This window comes from Pan troglodytes, chromosome 13 (assembly GCF_028858775.2).
Source record: "Pan troglodytes isolate AG18354 chromosome 13, NHGRI_mPanTro3-v2.0_pri, whole genome shotgun sequence".
NCBI classification, from domain to species: domain Eukaryota; kingdom Metazoa; phylum Chordata; class Mammalia; order Primates; family Hominidae; genus Pan; species Pan troglodytes.
The window spans coordinates 141,020,641-141,038,911 of NC_072411.2; the positions used below are offsets into that span (position 1 = coordinate 141,020,641).

General features: G+C 47.4%; 2 protein-coding genes across 4 annotated transcripts in view; one reads left to right on the forward strand and one right to left on the reverse strand.

Annotated features, from left to right (window-relative positions):
• Nucleotides 1-6,666: 6,666 nt before the first annotated feature.
• LOC100608537 (uncharacterized) lies at nucleotides 6,667-9,603 on the reverse strand. Its single transcript, XM_024354756.3, is given in 4 exon segments — nucleotides 6,667-8,189; nucleotides 8,191-8,338; nucleotides 8,340-8,959; nucleotides 9,532-9,603. Coding segments are annotated over 4 exon segments (1,011 nt in total). The 3' UTR covers nucleotides 6,667-8,018.
• The window catches only part of TWIST2 (twist family bHLH transcription factor 2), a 126,426-nt gene continuing 117,505 nt past the window's right edge, over nucleotides 9,351-18,271 (forward strand). Inside the window, exon 1 of one of the 3 annotated variants that reach the window (XM_054679619.2) lies at nucleotides 9,351-10,119. In XM_054679619.2, the coding sequence (XP_054535594.1) occupies nucleotides 9,602-10,084 (483 nt within the window). In that variant the 5' untranslated portion in view covers nucleotides 9,351-9,601 and the 3' untranslated portion in view covers nucleotides 10,085-10,119. The remainder of the gene's footprint in view (nucleotides 10,120-18,271) is intronic. The other 2 variants (XR_008546745.2, XM_016950843.3) reach the window with 2 other exon arrangements.

An 18,271-nucleotide genomic window follows, 5' to 3' on the forward strand; every position in this document is an offset into this window, starting at 1 on the left:
AGGGGCCAGCCACAAAGAAAAATAGCAATGACTGGGCGGTCTTCCCCCAAGTGTGACTGAGTCCCCAGCTGATCATCCCAAAGTAAGCCTACCAGTGACAATGGTCCCTCTTCTCACATATACACGTATACATGCACACACACACACACATGCACACACACAAATGCACACACACACATGCATACAGAGCTGCCAATCAACTCTTTAATGCCAAAGCCCTGAATCTGGGCTTGGTCTTGTGACTTAGCCCATGGAACATCGGTACATGTGTCAGGAGCAAAATCTTGGAAAGCATTTGCCTTGGGGCTTGTGCTCTTCAGACTGTGGTTGGAGTCCTGAGACCACAGCAAGAACAAACTCAAGACAGCCTGCTAGAGAAGCCATGTGCAGGAGCACCAAGGGGTGAGAGCTGGTGCCTACTACCACCAGATCTGTGACAGAGGCCATCAGGCTTAAGCCATGAGATGACCACAGGCACATGAGTGACACCAGGCAGGACTGCCAAAACAAACAAACAAACAAACAAACAAACCAAAAACCACCTGGCTGAGCACAATCTGAACTGCTGGCCTACAAAACTGTAAGCAAATACAATGATTGGTATTTGAAGGCACTGCATTAGAGGGTGGTTTGTTATGTGATAATAGATATAAGATAGATTGGAAGGGTGTAAGAACATCAGCCACCTGGCTATCTGGGGAGCAGGAAGTTTCAGGTAGGCTTTTGTGTGGGGACATGCACTATGCAGGGAGGAACTGCCAGCAGCCCAGAGTGACAGAAGTGGAGTGAGCCAGAGACATAGAACCTGGAATTAGAGAGGTCATGGGGCAGGATCTTTGTCAGATTGGGTGGGCCTTACAGATGCTGGCAAAGACAGTCATTTATACAAAGTGAAATGAGCCCTTGGAGGGAGCGGAGCAGAGGAGGGGTGAGATCTGACTGCATCCTGATGACACCATTGAGCCTGTCTGCTAGCCCTGGATTTTTCTGGAACTGGCTGCCCTAGCCAGGGGCTAGATGACTTGCAACTTCTCAAGTGGTGCTGGGTCCTGCCTCCAGGAGGCGTACCTCTCTTTCTAAGATGTTACTTAGCATGGACCAGCAGTGCCTGAATCCATTCTTATATAACAGAGATGTTATAATTCTACCGTCTGTCCTTCATTTGTTATCTGGAACACTTCTATAGAGTGAAATATTTTCTCATCAACTCATACATTACATTGAGGTATAATTCAGTAAGAAAGGCTAGTTACATGCCTGATTCTTTCCCTTTACTTACCAATTTTTGGGACAGTGAGTCCATTTCCTAGCAACAGCCAAAAATGACCAATAAGTTTTGTATTCGAGTAACATTGAGACTTAAGGATTTTTACCATCTGTGATATGTTTCTGTCTATTGCAGCTACTTTTCTCATTCATGCTCATTTGCCCTGAAGTGGGGAAACACTTTTCAGTTCCTTCCTGGTCCTTTTGACATGAACATGGTAGTTATTTATGGCTTCCTTGCCTTCTGGTATAGTAAGATGCTCCAGGCTTATCTTGTTTTACCCTAGATCTAGGTCAACCATTTCTTCAAGGAGAGACCAAAATCTGCACACTAGCGGTGCTCATTGCCAGTGGGTGGCTCATTGTTCTAGTTCTTTTCAGTGGTCAGGGTCAGGAAATACAGACCCAAGCCCATAGCTGATGTTTCCAACAAATTTAGAATTACATGGTTTCACTTAACTTCTTCTTCTTTTTTTTTTTTGAGATGGAGTCTCTCTCTGTCGTCCAGGCTGGAGTGCAGTGGCGAGATCTCAGCTCACTGCAAGCTCCGCCTCCCGGTTTCACGCCATTCTCCTGCCTCAGCCTCCTGATTAGCTGGGACTACAGGTGCCCACCACCACGCCCAGCGAATTTTTTGTATTTGTACTAGAGATGGGGTTTCACTGTTTTAGTCAGGATGGTCTCAATCTCCTGACCTTGTGATCTGCCTGCCTCAGCCTCCCAAAGTGCTGGGATTACAGGCGGGAGCCCACCGCACCCGGCAACTTCTTTTGTTTTACATTCGTATCTCTTTTCTTTGAGGTTGGAGATCTTGATCCCCAAAGACATGAACATAATTATTCATTTGGCTTAGCTCACAATATAGTTTTGGAATAACAATAGCAATTTTATTACTAGAAACATGAATGCTGAAAGGTTTAAGCCTTTTTTTGCAGTTCTTTTTGCCTTTAGAACGTATTTCACTAGGGACGTAAGGCAATTATAGTGTTTTAAAGCTATCTTAAATTATTTCTGTCTGCATGGTTAAGCCACCAATATCATACACATTTGATAAGGTACATTTGTGTGATTTTGCTTTTGATTTTTTAGGGATTCTATTTTTTTATTTTACTTGATTTTATATATATAATTATATGAACATTTACATGATTCCAAAGTCAAATCTACAAAACAAGATTTATTTGGAGGGAATTGGCTCCCATCCCAGCCCCCTACACCCTATTCTTTCTGATTCTATTTATGTCTTGTTTGATCTTTCCATTTTCATTTTTTAATTGAAATTTGGTATATTTTCCAGGTTTAAAAAAGTCATATGAGTTTGATGCAAGAACAACTTTGATTAGATCTCAAAGGCATTTAAAAATGTGTGCCAGCTGGGCGTAGTGGCTCACACCTGTAATCCCAGCACCTTGGGGGGCCGAGGCAAATGGATTACTTGAGGTCAGGAGTTTGAGACCAGTCTGGCCAACATGGTGAAACCCCATCTCTACTAAAAATACAAAAATTAGCTGGGCATGGTGGTGAGCATGTGTGATCCTAGCTACTCAGGAGGCTGAGGCAGGAGAATTGCTTGAACCCAGGAGGCAAAGGTTGCAGTGAGCTGAGATTATGCCACTGCGCTCTAGCCTGGGTGACAGAGTGAGACTCTGCCTCAAAAAATAAATAAATAAAATAAAATAATAAAATAAATAAAAATAAAAACATGTGCCAAAGGCCAGCGTTAGCTCCACTTTACAAGCAGATGTGAATGATGTCAAGAAGTCAAAGCCAAAGGATGGGGGGAGCCCAAGCGTCCACCTTCTAAACCACAGCCCAGAAGTGTGGGTGTCGCACCAGGATTCCATTATGGAGAACAAGGCCCACATTGCTTAAGCAGGAAACGACTTATTAGAGGCTATGATAGAATTGTTTGTGGAGCTGAATGAGCAGGCTCTAGGTAGAGCTGTCAAGGCTGGCTTCTGAGCCATACTGCAGAGCTGGAGTTGCTGACTCATCACATCCAGAAACTGGTGAATCCAGAACCACCTGGAATCAAGGAGCCGCTCCTGCTGCAGCCAGCTTCCGAGCCACAGCGCTCCTGCTATACGTCTCTCCAGGAACCGGATGTGCAGACCACACCTCTGGACATCTGGTGCCTGGACACCATGCTGCCAAGAAAACCAAACACCTCCACCCTGGGCTGACCAGTGACATGCAGGCATCTGCCCATTTCCCTACATATCCCTAGAAGTGCACCTCACCGATCAGGGCTGCCAGATACTGAAAAAGGTCATTTTCATTTTCCCATCTGCTGCAATTCAAGAAGAAAGAAGAGAGGCTGGATGGAAAGGAGGATGAGGACCCAAAACATGGAGGAACAATACCACCAGGAGATGACGCTGTTCAACACTGCTGGGTTAGCAAAGTCAGACACTCGAGGGCAGGGCCATTACACTGCAGCTGTGCCTTGGGCCCCCCACCCCCAGGGATTTCTCAAGGGGATTATTTTTTATCTTTTTTTTAATGTTGATCGGAATCTATAACATTTATATTTTTTCTTGACAGGTTGGTTGGACATATTTTTGGGGTATTTTGACACCTGTACATGATGTGTAACGATCAAATCAGGGTAATTGGGATGTCCATCATCTTCAACATTTGTCCTTCTTTCTGTTGGAAACATCATACAACTTATTTTCTAGCTATTTTGAAATATACAATAAATTATTTTTAACTGTAATTTCCCTACAGCACTGCAGAATACTATAACTTATTTCTTCTATATGACTATATTTTGGTACCCCTTGGCCAACTTGTCTTTCTCCCCCTCTCTCCCTTCCCCTTCCTGACCTCTGGGAACTACGATCCTACTCTCTACCTCCATGAGATATGATTTTTTAGCTCCCACATGTGAGTGAAAGCACAAGATATTTGTCTTTCTGTGTCTGGCTTATTTCACTTAACACAATGACCTCCAGTTCCATTCATGGTGCTGAAAGTGACAGGAGTTCATTCTTTTCATGTCTGAATAATATTCCATTATATATATATATATATATATATATATATATATAATCAGATTTTTGTATGCATTCATCTATGATGGACACTTAAGTTGATCCAATATCTTGATCATCATGAAGAGTGGTATGATAAACACGGGTGCACAGATATCTCTTCCATATAGTGATCTTTCTTTTCTTTCCTTCTTTCTCTTTTCTTTTCTTTTCTTTCTTCTTCTTTTTGAAACAGAGACTCGCTCTGTTGCCCAGGCTGGAGTTCAGTGGCTCGATCTCGGCTCATGCAACCTCTGCCTCCCGGGTTCAAGAGATTCTCCTGCCTCAGCCTCCCAAGTAGCTGGGACTACAGGTGTGCATCACCATGCCCGGCTAATTTTTGTATTTTTAGTAGAAACAGGGTTTCACCATATTGGCCAAGCTGGTCTTGAACTCCTGACCTCAGGTGATCTGCCCGCCTCAGCCTCCCAAAATGCAGGGATTACAGTTGTGAGCCACTGCATCAATGACTTCAAGATTAATTCACATTGCAGCAGTTACCAGGATTTCCTTCCTCGTGCGTCAGCCAGCAGAGTAGCTGGGATTACAGCCACACACCACCATGCCCAGCTAATTATTTGTATTTTTGGTAGAAATGAGGTTTTGCCACGTTGGCCAGGCTGGTCTTGAACTCTTGACCTCAAGTGATCTGCCCACCTTGGCCTCCCAAAGTAGCAGTTGGGATTTTTAAAGGAGAATCCTGCCTGTACAGGATGTGTGCCCTGGGCTTTAGGTTCTGGCTCTTTGTAAGTAGGATTCCATCCTGCTGGTGTCATTGCTGAAGTTAGGCAGAAGATTGGCTCTTGGACTTGACATCCAGAAAGTGTTCTGATGCCCATCACCAAGAATACATTGCACTTTACAACTAGATTCAAGAAGCATCTTCAACCCTGGTTTTTAGAACTGAAAAATGCTTTTACAGTGACCCCCAACCCTCACCGCTGCTCTATCACACTGGGGAATGTGCTGGATGATTGAAATCTTGGGGGGTGGCAGGTGGTTGCAGGGAGGCATAAAGTATTCCCAGAATAAAGCCAACAATACATGGTACAAGGATAGCTTTTTCCCAGACAGCATATTTCTAGCATTCAGCAACATGATGCTGAAGACCCCTAGAATCTACACAGAAATGCCAAAACTTTGTCAGATAATTCTCAAGAGTCCATCTCTGAAAATTTGTGGTTTCTTAAAATAATGGGTCATGTTCACTGTCATCTCAGTCTACGAGAGAATAATTCAAAATGAAGGCACCAAGACTAGTTTGATGGAAAAGTGTCAGTGGAGCGCTGTGTTAGTGTAAGACTGCTACTGCGCCAATGCTATTTGCTTTGCAAATAAGGAAGTGCTGTTTGGGAGATGCTGTTACCAACCCCCGGATCAATGTCATTGATTCATTAATCTGTTGGATTGATTCTGTCACACAAATATGGGCTGCTCTGTCATCTGCTCTCAGTTCACTAAATTCAAGTGGAGGTAACAACCCACCATGTCACTGGGAATGGAAACTAGACCTTTAACGATATCTTGGTTTTTGTCTCTTGGCTCCAACAAGAACTTCATAGAGTTAAACTACAAAAGGATCTGCTGAAGAGCTCAGGTGGCTTCACCCATGCAGGCATTTTGACAAAAGGTAGCGACAACAGCGTTCAAATGTCTAAATTCATTGCTTTATTTAGCTCCTGAGAGTTTACTAAATTTTTTACACATCTGAGCAAGTACACAGTTTCTTATCCTAAGAAAGCCCAGGGGCTGTATAATTGCGTCGTATTCTTTTTTCTTTCTTTCTTTTTTTTTTTTTTTGACACAGTCTTGCTCTATCATCCAGGCTGGAGTGCAGTGGCATGATCTTGGCTCACTGCAACCTCTGCCTCCTGGGTTCAAGCGATTATCCTGCCTCAGCCTCCCGAGTAGCTGAAATTACAGGCATGCACCACCACACCCAGCTAATTTTTGTATTTTTAGTACAAATGGGCTTTCACTATGTTGGCCAGGCTGGTCTCAACCTCCCAACCTCAGGTGATCCACCTGCCTTGGCCTCCCAAAGAGTTGGGGGATTACAGGCGCGAGCCACCGTGCCTGGCTGCTATTCTTGAAGACTATCCCCAGGTGACAATCCCTGCAGTGTCATTCTACTGCAGCAAGATTAAAGCCAATCTAATAGCCGGCAAATTTGCTGTGAAAACATATCACCTTCTGTTACTTGCTGCCCTAAGGAAAATGTGCAATAGAAGAATCTTTCAGAACACCAGTTCATTTTTTTTTAAAAACACAAAGTCACATGAAACAAAGCACACTTTTTTACATATATGAAAGGAAGCATTCACAGGATTTTCCATACTCAATAATGAATAAGTACCCCAAGAACTGTATTTACTTCCGTGAATCTTTATTGCGTGATATTTTACTGAAGTCCAAGTGAGACTGGGTGGTCCTGCAAAGAATATTCACACAGAGATATATTGTATTACTTATGCTATTAATAAATTGGCTTTATTAGCCTTATCACTGACTTAATTTTTGAAAGAAAAACTCAAACTAAATCAATAACGTGAGTATTATTTCCCAAATTGATGACATTTTCATTTGGGTTTTAATTTAGCAAATTCCCCTCCTCAAAAGAGAGGAATGCTGTCACTTCCCCAGCCAACATGCAGGTGACATTGGAAACGCTGCTAAATGCCACTGTGCCTTAGCTTCTCCTATGTATGCAAGGGGTCACTGCCCAGGTAATGACTCTGAGGGGCTGGCAATACAGCATAAGAAAGTCACTCCAAATTCCGTTAAGCAAGGTTTTCCGCAGGCAGCCGTCAGTATCACAGCCTCCAGTACTATAATCATTGTTAAAGCATTTTAAAATAGACAAGACACGCCATGAAGAGAGTGCATCCAGACGGTTGAATTGGGCTGCTGGTTATGACAGCTCCAGGGCGCCCCGGGGGTCGCAGGTGAAATCCTCCAGGTCCATCTCCCCAGGCAGAGGTGAGCCTGCAATCCAGCTTGCACTGCCCTTCCAGGGCGTCCCCGGGGCCTCTGGTCTTCAGGGCTGGGCTGAGCCCTGGGCTGCTCAGGACCAAAGCTGAGCTGTTTTTCTTTCAAACTAAACTATGAACTCTCTCTGCTGGAGAAAGAGACAGAAAGGACAGAGAAAGAGACACACCGACAGAGCCAGAGTGACACAGGGGCACGCAGACAGGGAGACGAGGATGGCGAAGCAGGCTACCAGGCAGGTCCTCTCCTCAGTAAAAGCCCTCCGCATCTGGGAAAGGGAAGATGTCCCTGGATCTGGGTCCTTGGACCCACACAGGGTTGGTAAAAGGGCAGCAAATCGCTACTGTCACTGCTCTGAGCAAAGAAACCAGGGAAAGGCCAGTTCGGGAAAAACAGGCCCTTTCCGTCTGACGTGAAGCCCCAGGAAGGGCTGCAGCCCAGCACCGGCAGGACGGCTGGGGACCTGGCTTCTCTCTCTCGTTCCTTAAATTTTTATTTGAGAATTTTAAAGAAAGGGACCTGGAAAGCTATTTTGCTGGGCTAGAGGGGCCGTGGGCCTTCCCAGCGCGGAGGAAGGAGGGCGGTCAGGCCGGGTGGGACTGGGTGCGGTGGCTCTGCAGAACCTTTAGGCACCGAACTGAAGCCGCGGGTCCGGTGCGCGGACACTGCGCAGGGCGCTGCTACCGACTCACATGCATGCGAGGGCCCGCTCCTAGGCGTTCTGCCTTCCTAGACGGATTGTTGGTAAAACGTCCCCTTGAACGGCCGGAGCCAGGGCCCTCGGACAGGGGCGCGAAGGGCCCGCTCTTTGCCGTCCTCGGGTTTCCCAACGCGGTGGTCGTGGCCCGCGGGCCCCACCTCGCGGCCCGCCTGGCCGGCCGGAGGAGCAGCGGAGGCCGAGCGAGCACTCCCCGGTCTCGGGTTCAACTTCAATAAAAGGGCCCAGCCCGCCCTTGATCACGCGGCTTGCCTGACAGCCCGGCTCAGGCCCGGGCCTAATTGAGCCCGGGTCACCTGGGAATAGGTTCAAAGGCATCAAAGCCGTAAACCACCTCCAGGCCCAGAGCCAGAGCGGCCTGGCGAACAAAGAGCCCCCGAACCACTTCAAACGCGCTCGCGCTCGGCGTCCAGATGGCCCGGGGCCGGGGTCCATGGTGTCGCTCACCGAGGCCGGGCCCTACACTCCAGCCACCCTGAGCCTCCTGCTCGGAGCTGCCCGCGGGCTGCCAGCGCAGCGGAGGCTGGGCCCGGGGCAGCCTCGTGCAGTTCCCGGAGCGCCCTCCGTCCTCTGCTGACCCGCGAAGCGAAGGCGGAGCGCAGAGGCTGGGGCCGTACAAGGCGGGCCGGCAGGCGCCCCAACCCGCGCCCAGCAACCCGGGTAGGGCCAGGCAGGCGGGCGCGGCGGGTACCGGGCGCTCCCGCAGAGGCTCGCTGTGGCGTTGTTTTAAAGTTGTTAGAAGGAAAGTTCGGGAAGGGCGTCGGGGCCGGGGCTCCCCAGCAAGCCAGGGTGAGAAATGGTCCCCGACACGCACGCTGGCCGAAGGGTGGCATCTCCACGGATCTTGGCGGCATGTCCTTGGGCACGGGCGTCTCCAGGGGGCCCCGACTGTCCTTACACTGGCGGTCCGGACACCGAGACCCCTGCCCGCGCAGCTCCCCAGACCCCAGGCCTAAGCTTGCGGGCCGCGGTGCAGACTAGCTGTGCGCCCGGGGGCGGCCAAGACCCACACAGGTCGAGGAGGCTCCTGGCTGCGTCCTCATCTTCTGGGAGCGCATCTGGGACTGGACTCGCCTCTCTAGCCCCTCACGCCCAGAGAGAGAACCCCCCAAAGCCCAGTGGGGGCCGATCTCTACGTTAAGGCGTAGACAAAGCCAGGCTTGGCCGGGCCTAGGGCTCGGGGCGGCCTGAGAGTGCCCTGCGTTCGGGGTGGGGGCGCGGGCGGCGGGCGAGGACCCGGCCCCCGGGATGCCCTCCGCGCCGGGGCCGAAGGGGGAGGCAAAACTGAAAGTGCCGCGCCGGGGGGCGGGGGCGGCCGGCGAAGGCCCCAGAACTTGTCCTGCCCCCGGCCACCGCGGCCAATCAGCGCGCCGCCCTAGCTCCTGACAACTATTTAGCAACCCAGCCCGGCTAGAGTTTCCAAAAAAGTTAGAATAACTTCCTCTCCCGGAGACCTCGGTTTTGCACAAGCCGGCCTTGAAATCAGAGCCTTTCCAGCAACTCCGAGAGCGTGTGCTCGGCGACCGCGGGCTTGGCCAGCGGCGCGCGCTCGGCGCCCCGGCGCCCCCAGCCCCACGCGCGCCGGGCGGGCGCCATGGAGGAGGGCTCCAGCTCGCCCGTGTCCCCCGTGGACAGCCTGGGCACCAGCGAGGAGGAGCTCGAGAGGCAGCCCAAGCGCTTCGGCCGGAAGCGGCGCTACAGCAAGAAGTCGAGCGAAGATGGCAGCCCGACCCCGGGCAAGCGCGGCAAGAAGGGCAGCCCCAGCGCGCAGTCCTTCGAGGAGCTGCAGAGCCAGCGCATCCTGGCCAACGTGCGCGAGCGCCAGCGCACCCAGTCGCTCAACGAGGCCTTCGCGGCGCTGCGCAAGATCATCCCCACGCTGCCCTCTGACAAGCTGAGCAAGATCCAGACGCTCAAGCTGGCCGCCAGGTACATAGACTTCCTCTACCAGGTCCTGCAGAGCGACGAGATGGACAATAAGATGACCAGCTGCAGCTACGTGGCCCACGAGCGCCTCAGCTACGCCTTCTCCGTGTGGCGCATGGAGGGCGCGTGGTCCATGTCCGCCTCCCACTAGCGCCGCGCCACCCACCTCCGGACCGGCGCGCCAGGGTAGGTGCTGCGCGCGCGACGGGCGCCCTCCGCTGCGGGGGACGGGCGGCAGGGGCGCAGGGGCATTGGGGCCTGCTCGTGTCTCCTCGGCGAGGCCCCGCGGGCCGCGGGGGCTTGGATGCCGTGCGCTTTTCCTCTTAGCAAGGAAGGCGGGCGGGCGGGACGCTCACAGTCCCAGGGACACCCCTGAGTGCAGACTTCCACGCGAGGGTGTCAGTTGGGAACCGGCGGACCGGTGACTCCCCCGGCGGGTTCTGAAGATACTTAGACAGATGGTCGCAGTTTTCATTCTCGGTGGTGTGTGGGTGTCCGTGGTTGGCGGTGGAAGGAGCGAGCATCAGAAAAACCTCCTGGGGCCGGCTGGGGACTGGGATATGAGGACCAGCTGCCCTTTGCGTCCGCCGCAGCGCAGGCCGCCCGCGAAGCTGCCCGAGCCGGGTGTTGCCGGGCGAATGGCTTCGCTTTCTTCCTGGGCAAGGGTAGAGCGCGTTCGTCGGGCGGACACTCAGATCTCCCCAGCTGCTCGCGCCTGGGGTCCCCGGCCGTCGGCGCCCTGGCCTGCCCAGTGGGCGTAGAGGTGCGGGCCTGCGGCTCCAGGGTTTGCCTGGGGAGGACGGGAGGAAACTGCCCTGCGCTTCGGGGCCAGAGCAGCCACAGGGCCGGGTGTGCCCGAGAAGGGCCCTGGGCCGAGAGCGCAGAGCCTGGAGCGCTGAGGCAGGCGGGTCGGACGCAGCCGCGCGGAGCCCCAGGGCGCCCGCAGGCAGGTGGAGCTGACCTAGGAACTGGGAGCCCTGAGTCCCAACCTTGACCCTGGAGTACCCGGGAGGGGCCCCGCCCGTGCCGCGTCCTGGGTCCAGCCCCGCAGGGGTGGGCGAAGGGTCCAGCCTGGGAAACAGGTCTGGGGGACAGGGAGGCTGTGCGCGCCGGGCCCTGCGCGAGGAGAAGGCTCGGGGGACACAGCTGCCAGGAGCACTCGAAGTTCTGGTTTCCTCTGGAAGAGCGATTAAGGCGTCCTGCACCGGGTCCTTTTCACCAGACACCTTCCAAGTCCCTTTAGACAAGCTCGAGCCACGGAGGCGCCGTCCTTAGGCTCTGTGAGCAGGCGAGCCCCTCTCTCATCCGCCATCCAGGGCCATGGAGGGGCACAGAGTTCTTTTTGCTGGGGCCGAGTTAAAAATCCTTCCCCCTTAGTATGTTTTAGTTCCTCGCACATCTTGCGATGTTTTTATAAAAGTCTCTACTTCACACAGAAGGAATTTAGATTAATCAAGAGCACCCGGCCGCCTATTCTCCCAAACATATCTATTTCTTTTTTTATGTGGTTCTATAATATCTGCGAATGTTGTTGCTGAGGCCACGAAAAGCTGATCCAGCACAGGTGGGTTTTATTTCATTTTTTTAGCTTTTATTTCGGTGTCACTGAAAATTCTGTAGCTGCAGAGCCTCCTGAGATAATGATAATTGTATAGTTTTTAAAAAATAATTTTCAGCAGAAAATAACTTGTGGGAATCTTCTCCTGTCTTTGTCAAAAACAGATGGAAAGTGTCTCAATCACATATTTCTCTAGGAAAGTTTGGATTGGCTGAGTACTAAACGCTACAGTGGGGTAATACATTAATTCTGGTTTTTGCTGCCTAAATAATGAGCTTCCATTAGTTACTTCCATTTATGCTTTACCTCATTCATGGTTTATAGCACATCTGAAATAAGAACAAACAGATGAGGAATGTCATCTTTTTAAAAACACACACATTGAGCCGTGTTTAAGGAAAATGTCACTGTAATTATCGTTAAGACTGCCCTCCAGAAAATTACTGAAAACAAATACCAGTAGATATGATGCTGCTAGAATTTAGTAGGAACATTTAAAATTCATTTAAAAATAATCGCACTCCTCAAAACTTAGAGAATCAGCCATAGGTAACCATTAAAGATTATAGAAAAATAAAATGCAATACATGTAATAAATAAATAAAAACAGTGCCAAGAGCTTGTTTGGAAAAAAGCCCTTGAAAATATAATAGATAATTACACAGTTAGTGGGAGAGCTGATGATCTATAAGGAGCCTATTTATTTTTATTTTTACATACTGGACTATAACTGAGTAGTTCAAACAAGCTAGTTTCATTAAATAGATACTCTAAAAGAAGAGAAAAGAAATATGGAAAATTTTTATCCATGAATGATTCTGGACACACCTTGTTTTTATTTATCAGGCACGTTAGGCAGACATCTTGTCATTCTTTTTGTCTTTAACTCATTATTTCCTATAAGATCAATACGATTATAATTGGTTTGATTTCCTGAAAATGTTGCTAAACAGCATTTGTTTTTATTTGTAGCATTTCTAAGAAGCATTAATTATATGCATCAGCAAAGAATCTCTAGACATTTCAGTACATTGTAAGTGATTTTAATGTTTGATGTGGGATGTTTTCACGTATGTGAAGAAAACTGTCGAGACTAACAGCAACAGCAGCACAAAGCCTAAATTGTCCTCTGAAAGGAAGAGAAACGCAAGAGATGGTGGAGTGCGGGTGCTGCTGATATCTATCCTGCCTTTCTTCTTTGGCCTGGTATTTAAAAGCACAATCAGACAATAAATCAGGTGTCTTTGTCCAGTCAGTTGGATTCATCTAATAGAAAAATCTCAAAAGGATTTTTTTAGTATTCTCATTAAATGCCTGAGCCTTCGGAGCAGGGTCCCAGACACCTGGCTTGGAGGGTGGGGGAAGGTGACCATTACTGATCAGACATTTGTCCTGTTCCCTGCTGTGTGGTTAAAGAAAACATCTTCTCTAACTTCTGCATAGTGTGCACAGATTTTCAATAGGTTTCCTTACTCAACAAACTTTTTTTTTTCTGAGAACTTTTAGCTACTTTGAAGAAATTGCATGACCCCTTCACCATCTAATATATGTTAGCCTTTTCCTCCCTCCTGAAAATTTACTTCTCATAGGTGTTTGTTAACTGCTGTATTCAGGATGCTAGAAAATCAGTTCTTCGTGGAGAAGAACAGAAATGCAGAATCCCAATGGAGCTTTTGCTTGCCTAGAAGAAGTAGAATGAAAGGCTGAGCTCCCTGGAATATAAGCAATGTTTGGTTACAAAATACCCATCAATAAGATCTGATGTAGGGATTTGACCTGTTAATGTGGGTCTTTCCCCTTAAATATCAGCAGTCCTTTCGGCCTTGCATCAGGGAAGTCTTGCTACTCATCTTGCTGGAGAGGGACTTCCTCAGACTTCAGTGGCTGTTTGAGGCCATTTGAGATAGAATACTTCACTGAGGTTTCCTGAAACTCATATTTTCATACAGATCTTGAGCTGAACCATGTTCTTGTCATCCTTGCTTCACTCTGTTCTGGGTAGACGGCACAGATGCTGGATTCCTTTTGCCTGGCAAAAAAATTTAAAAAAAGGAAAAAAAAAAAAAAACACCACACACATAAAGTAAACTCTTTCTGAGCAGAGCCCTATAACTCATAACTTTAGTTTAAATCTGGGCTTTAAAAAAAACAAATATTTTAATAAGCCAATTTTAAAGGCTGAACTTTTATGATGGTTTTTAAGCTTAGTATTTATATTAATCTATTCTCACTGGTGTCTTTAAAAACCCTGTGAATGCATGCTGGAATGTCTGTTTATGTTTGTGTCTTTTCCTGGGAAAGGATAAATGTGCTGGAAAAAGCAAACCAAATAGAGAACTCTCCACTAGCAGAGAGTTCACAAATGAGGCAATAAAATTCAAAGAAGAGATGAATAAGTTACTGTAGCCAAGGACTGGAAAACCATAAAGGAGAAACAGAATCTAATAGATACAGACATGGATGCTTTCAAACGTAAAGGCAAGATGAAACACTACAAACAGAAACTGATTAAAAAGATATTCCACATGGTCACCTGAGTCTACACGTGATAAAATTGCATAGCACTAAACACACACACACACGCACATGCACGTGCACGCACACACACACACGAGTGTATGTAAAACTGGTGAAATCTGAATAAGGTCTGGGGACGATATTGATGCCAGTTTCCTGATTATGATAATTGCAAGATGTCATCACTGGGAGAAAGGAGTGAAGATATGAGAATCTCTGTATAATATTTCTTGCAACCTCATGTGAATCTATAATTATCTCAAAATTAAAATAAAAAAGATATTCCACAAAAGTATTAAATCTATATATTTAGATAAGCAAATTAAGAAATTACTACTAAGATTTATCTCAGAGTAATAAACTAAAAATGTGACGAGCAAAACTCCACATTATTTTTCTGACGCCATTTGAGGAATCTCAATATATTTCCAATATATAACTAATTAGAAGTGGTTCCCTGTAAGTCTTAAATAAAGAATAGTATCCCAGAAATATGAAAGGTGAAATACCAATTATAATAGCAATACATTTATTCCTATACTAATAAAGAAAATATTTTACAAAAAATTTTGGGAAATATCTACCTTAAACTGATACCTGTGTTATATTTGCTTTTTAAGATACTAATTTTATATTAACTTTCATTAAGCATACACACAATTCTAAAGCCAATGATTTATAAAAATTATTCACCAAGAAGTATAGAGATTGAAGTTTTAGTATTTGGAGCCATAAGCAGTGAGAGGGAGAGGATATAGCAGAGGAGGGAGGGAGGGAGAGAGAGAGAGAGAGGGAGAGAGGGAGAGATGGAGAGACAGAGAGAGAGAGAGAGAGAGAGAGAGAGAGAAACTCAAACCCTAAGCCCAGTGATAGTTATTTTTAATGAATAATTGTTTAGAAACATATTTTCTGTTTTCGTTTGGTAGTAACCCTTTGGATGAGATTGAGTGATATTAAACTATGCCTTACCTGAATGCTGATTTGGAAATGAGGGCGGTAGCATTAACAAGGTGAATTTTAAGCTCTTGTAAACTGAGGCACAGTGTGATTTCTCTTCAGCGATTATTAATGGTTGTCACTTCGAAAAGAGACTTGGATCTGAAATTGGAAAAGCCAACACATAACTTGATTCCAACATGAGGAAAATTTTTTAGTGCTTAGTTAAAAATAGAGTCATTTTGAACCCAAACAGTATCTGACGTGCTTCAGATATCTGGGCTATTTCATCCACAACTGCGGTGTTTAGGATAATATGATGACCCTGTGATGATGAAGATGAGAGAGCGCGGCTGCGCGAGCTGAGTGCAGTGTCTGCTTGTCTACGGGGGCTGTCCCTCACTGAGCAGTTTTCTCTCCTGATATCGTTTTCCTCTGTTATTTGACCAGGGAAAGATTCAGATGACCCAGCTTCTGTCGAAGCCTCATGGAGAACTATAGTTTTACTTCTCAGACCCTAAGAGCAGTGCCTTTAAACTTGGACACATCTCTCCTTTCTTTAGTTCAGAATTTCCCTTCACTGAAATGAAAGACAGGGTTGAACTCAGAAGAGCTTTCGGTTATCACATTCGATTATCCTGGAAAATACTCCTGTCTTTTTAGTTCACATTCTGCCTTAAAAAAATAGCCATCAGCATCTTCTGGGAGGAAATGGTAAATTTTGTTATGTGGTCTGGCATTAGAGTCCTATTTCTCACTGTCTAATCTGACAGACGGTTCACCTCTGTGTTTCTGGATGTGAGGTCTGGTGTGCGACTGACGGGGAAGATTTGGGCAAACCCCTTGATTTGTATTAACCCTTCGACCTTGACTAAACATCAGACCCCACTCTGTGGCTGAGGTCTGTGGTGTGGTCACAGGCAGAGTCTTTCCGGAGCACCAGGCAGAGCAGCTCCCCCCAGGAGGGGTTAGGGCAACTTTTTGGCCTTTTGCTGTGAGAGGGGAGGGTTAGAGATCCTTTTGCTCTCTTCCCCGTGGAGAAAAAAATGTTGAAACTTTCGTCGTTACTACTGTTTTTCTGTCGCTATCCAGACAAAATGCCACCCTAGCATTTCTGTTAAATCTCTGTAAGTAGATGCCCCTGCTGAAGGGTGGAGAGATTTGGGCCCGCTTCCGAGGCAGGGGCTCCATGAGGGACAGCTTGGAGCATGAACAACCTCCTAAAGGAAAGCACAGGCCAGTCATGTACAATCTCGGGCTCTGCTGCCACGGCGGCTTTCTTTGTCTGTTCTACTTTGAATGAGCATATTCTGTATGTGAAAATGCAAGCAGGCAGCGTTTTCTTTGAATCACGAGATCTAGAAGTACCGTTTCCTTTCCTTCATCTCTGCTCTTTGAGGGGTTCGTGTGGCCGGTGCGCAGAGGGCTCGGAGTGGCAAGCTGGCTGCCTGCGTGGACTCCCTGGACCTGCGACGTGTCCTTTACTTCCACAACTCAGACTTTTAGCTCGCGGAAGAGTGCACAGGCGTGGCGCGAGCTAGCTAGCCTGCAGGGTTGGCAAAACCTATACCGACTGGGTCCCTTCCGGAAAGTTTGTGTGAACTTTAAATCTCAGTCTCAGGGAGACTGTTTTGTCTTGATACATAACAGAATAAGGCAGTTATCATTTCTTTGGGAAATGCCTAAAATACCGCAAATTGGAAGGGAAGGGAAAGGAAGGAGAAGGCATACTCCTCTTTGTCAAATCGGGCATCTACACGTCTCTGTTCACATCATTGACACTAATGGGCGAACAGTGTCTTCACTGAGGATTAATTTTCCTGAAATCAAATAATCCCAAATTGCATACTACATATATACTGGTTTCTAACTAGTCAACATCTTCAACATATGCCCAGCCGCCTGGCTTTCCTCTCTTTCATGATAATCTGCATGCGTAGATGGGAAGCTAGGAGAGAAGGATGTGATCATTTTGCATTCTTTTTTTCTGTCTGGTGAACGTTTCTTCTCCAGCAAGTGTTTCCTACCGCTTCCCCCACACCTGCATATACTCTTCTATATTCTTTAGTTGAAACAGCGTCTTTTAAAAACATGATTAACTGAAGTCCACTTGAGATTTCACTTTATAAAAAAGTAATAGAGGAAGAAGGAGAAGCCCACCATCAGGTCCTGTGATAGCTCAGTCACACGTGGAAATACAGACTGTAAATACAGAATGGCCGAGGACCCTCTGAGCGAAGGTCATCTAGGGGCTCCCGAAGCCTCGTGCGGCCCATAGATGTGTGCTCAGCACCCCCGCCTCAGTGTGTGCTTGGCGACTCCCTCTCCTTCGTGGGCTCATGTTACTATTTTCTAAAAGTATTGTTTCACTGATACCAGAACAGAAGTGCCCCAAACAGATATCTGTACCCTAAGAATCCCAAGGTGCCCTGTTTTTGTTGATTTCTCTGGTGCAGAAGGACCTGTTTCAACGATCCCCAAACTCCCTGGGGGCCGTGCGGTGGCTGTGGCAGAGGGGGTGCATCCAGGACTGGTGTTTTATGGCCCCCGAGGTAGGGTCAGGAGAGAGCTTATCTTGAGGTCCCGTCTTGTGTGACTGCGAAGGTGTTAATAGGCAGGGTCCAGGTGGCCCATGCGAGCCGGCAGCATTGGAAGGGTAGAATTAATTGAAGGGCATTTTACTGGGTGTTAAATTATTGCTAATTCCAAAACTTTCTTTCAGACTATTTTTTTCTGAGAATAGAGATTTTCCTCTAATTAAACAACAGGCAAAAGATGAGCACCGTTACTCACCTCTCTGCTCGTTTCAGTGTTGCTGTATGTCATCTCCTTTCTTGTTTTACTACAGTTCACAAGTGAATAATATCATGTAATTTCAGTGTGGAACAATGTAATTTCCATGTGCATCCCCAGCAACCCTGTGTACATTAGTCTATCATTTATAATTTATAACATGGAAAAGTTTTTTTTTTTTATGAAGGACAAAATAAGAGAAGATTAGGATATGAATAGGTCAAGTGATATATGAAGAATTTCACAAGGGATCAGGGCTACGGAAGGGACTCAGGTCTCTTAAGAACAGGTCCCATTCTGTATTTATCTTCAGGATTGTGTTGGGGCCGTGTGCCTCTCTCTGCTGCTGGCCATGGGAGACCCAGCACCTCTTCCTCAGTGTCCCTCAGAGACATAGAAGACAGCAGTTTTTCAGAAAAAGCACCCTTCCTGCCATTCTCAGAAAAACAACACTGTAAAAATCCAGCAGGGCCCCTCCACACTGCTGCAATAGTGCCACGAGGGAGGCCGCTGCAGACACAGTCACTTGAAAAG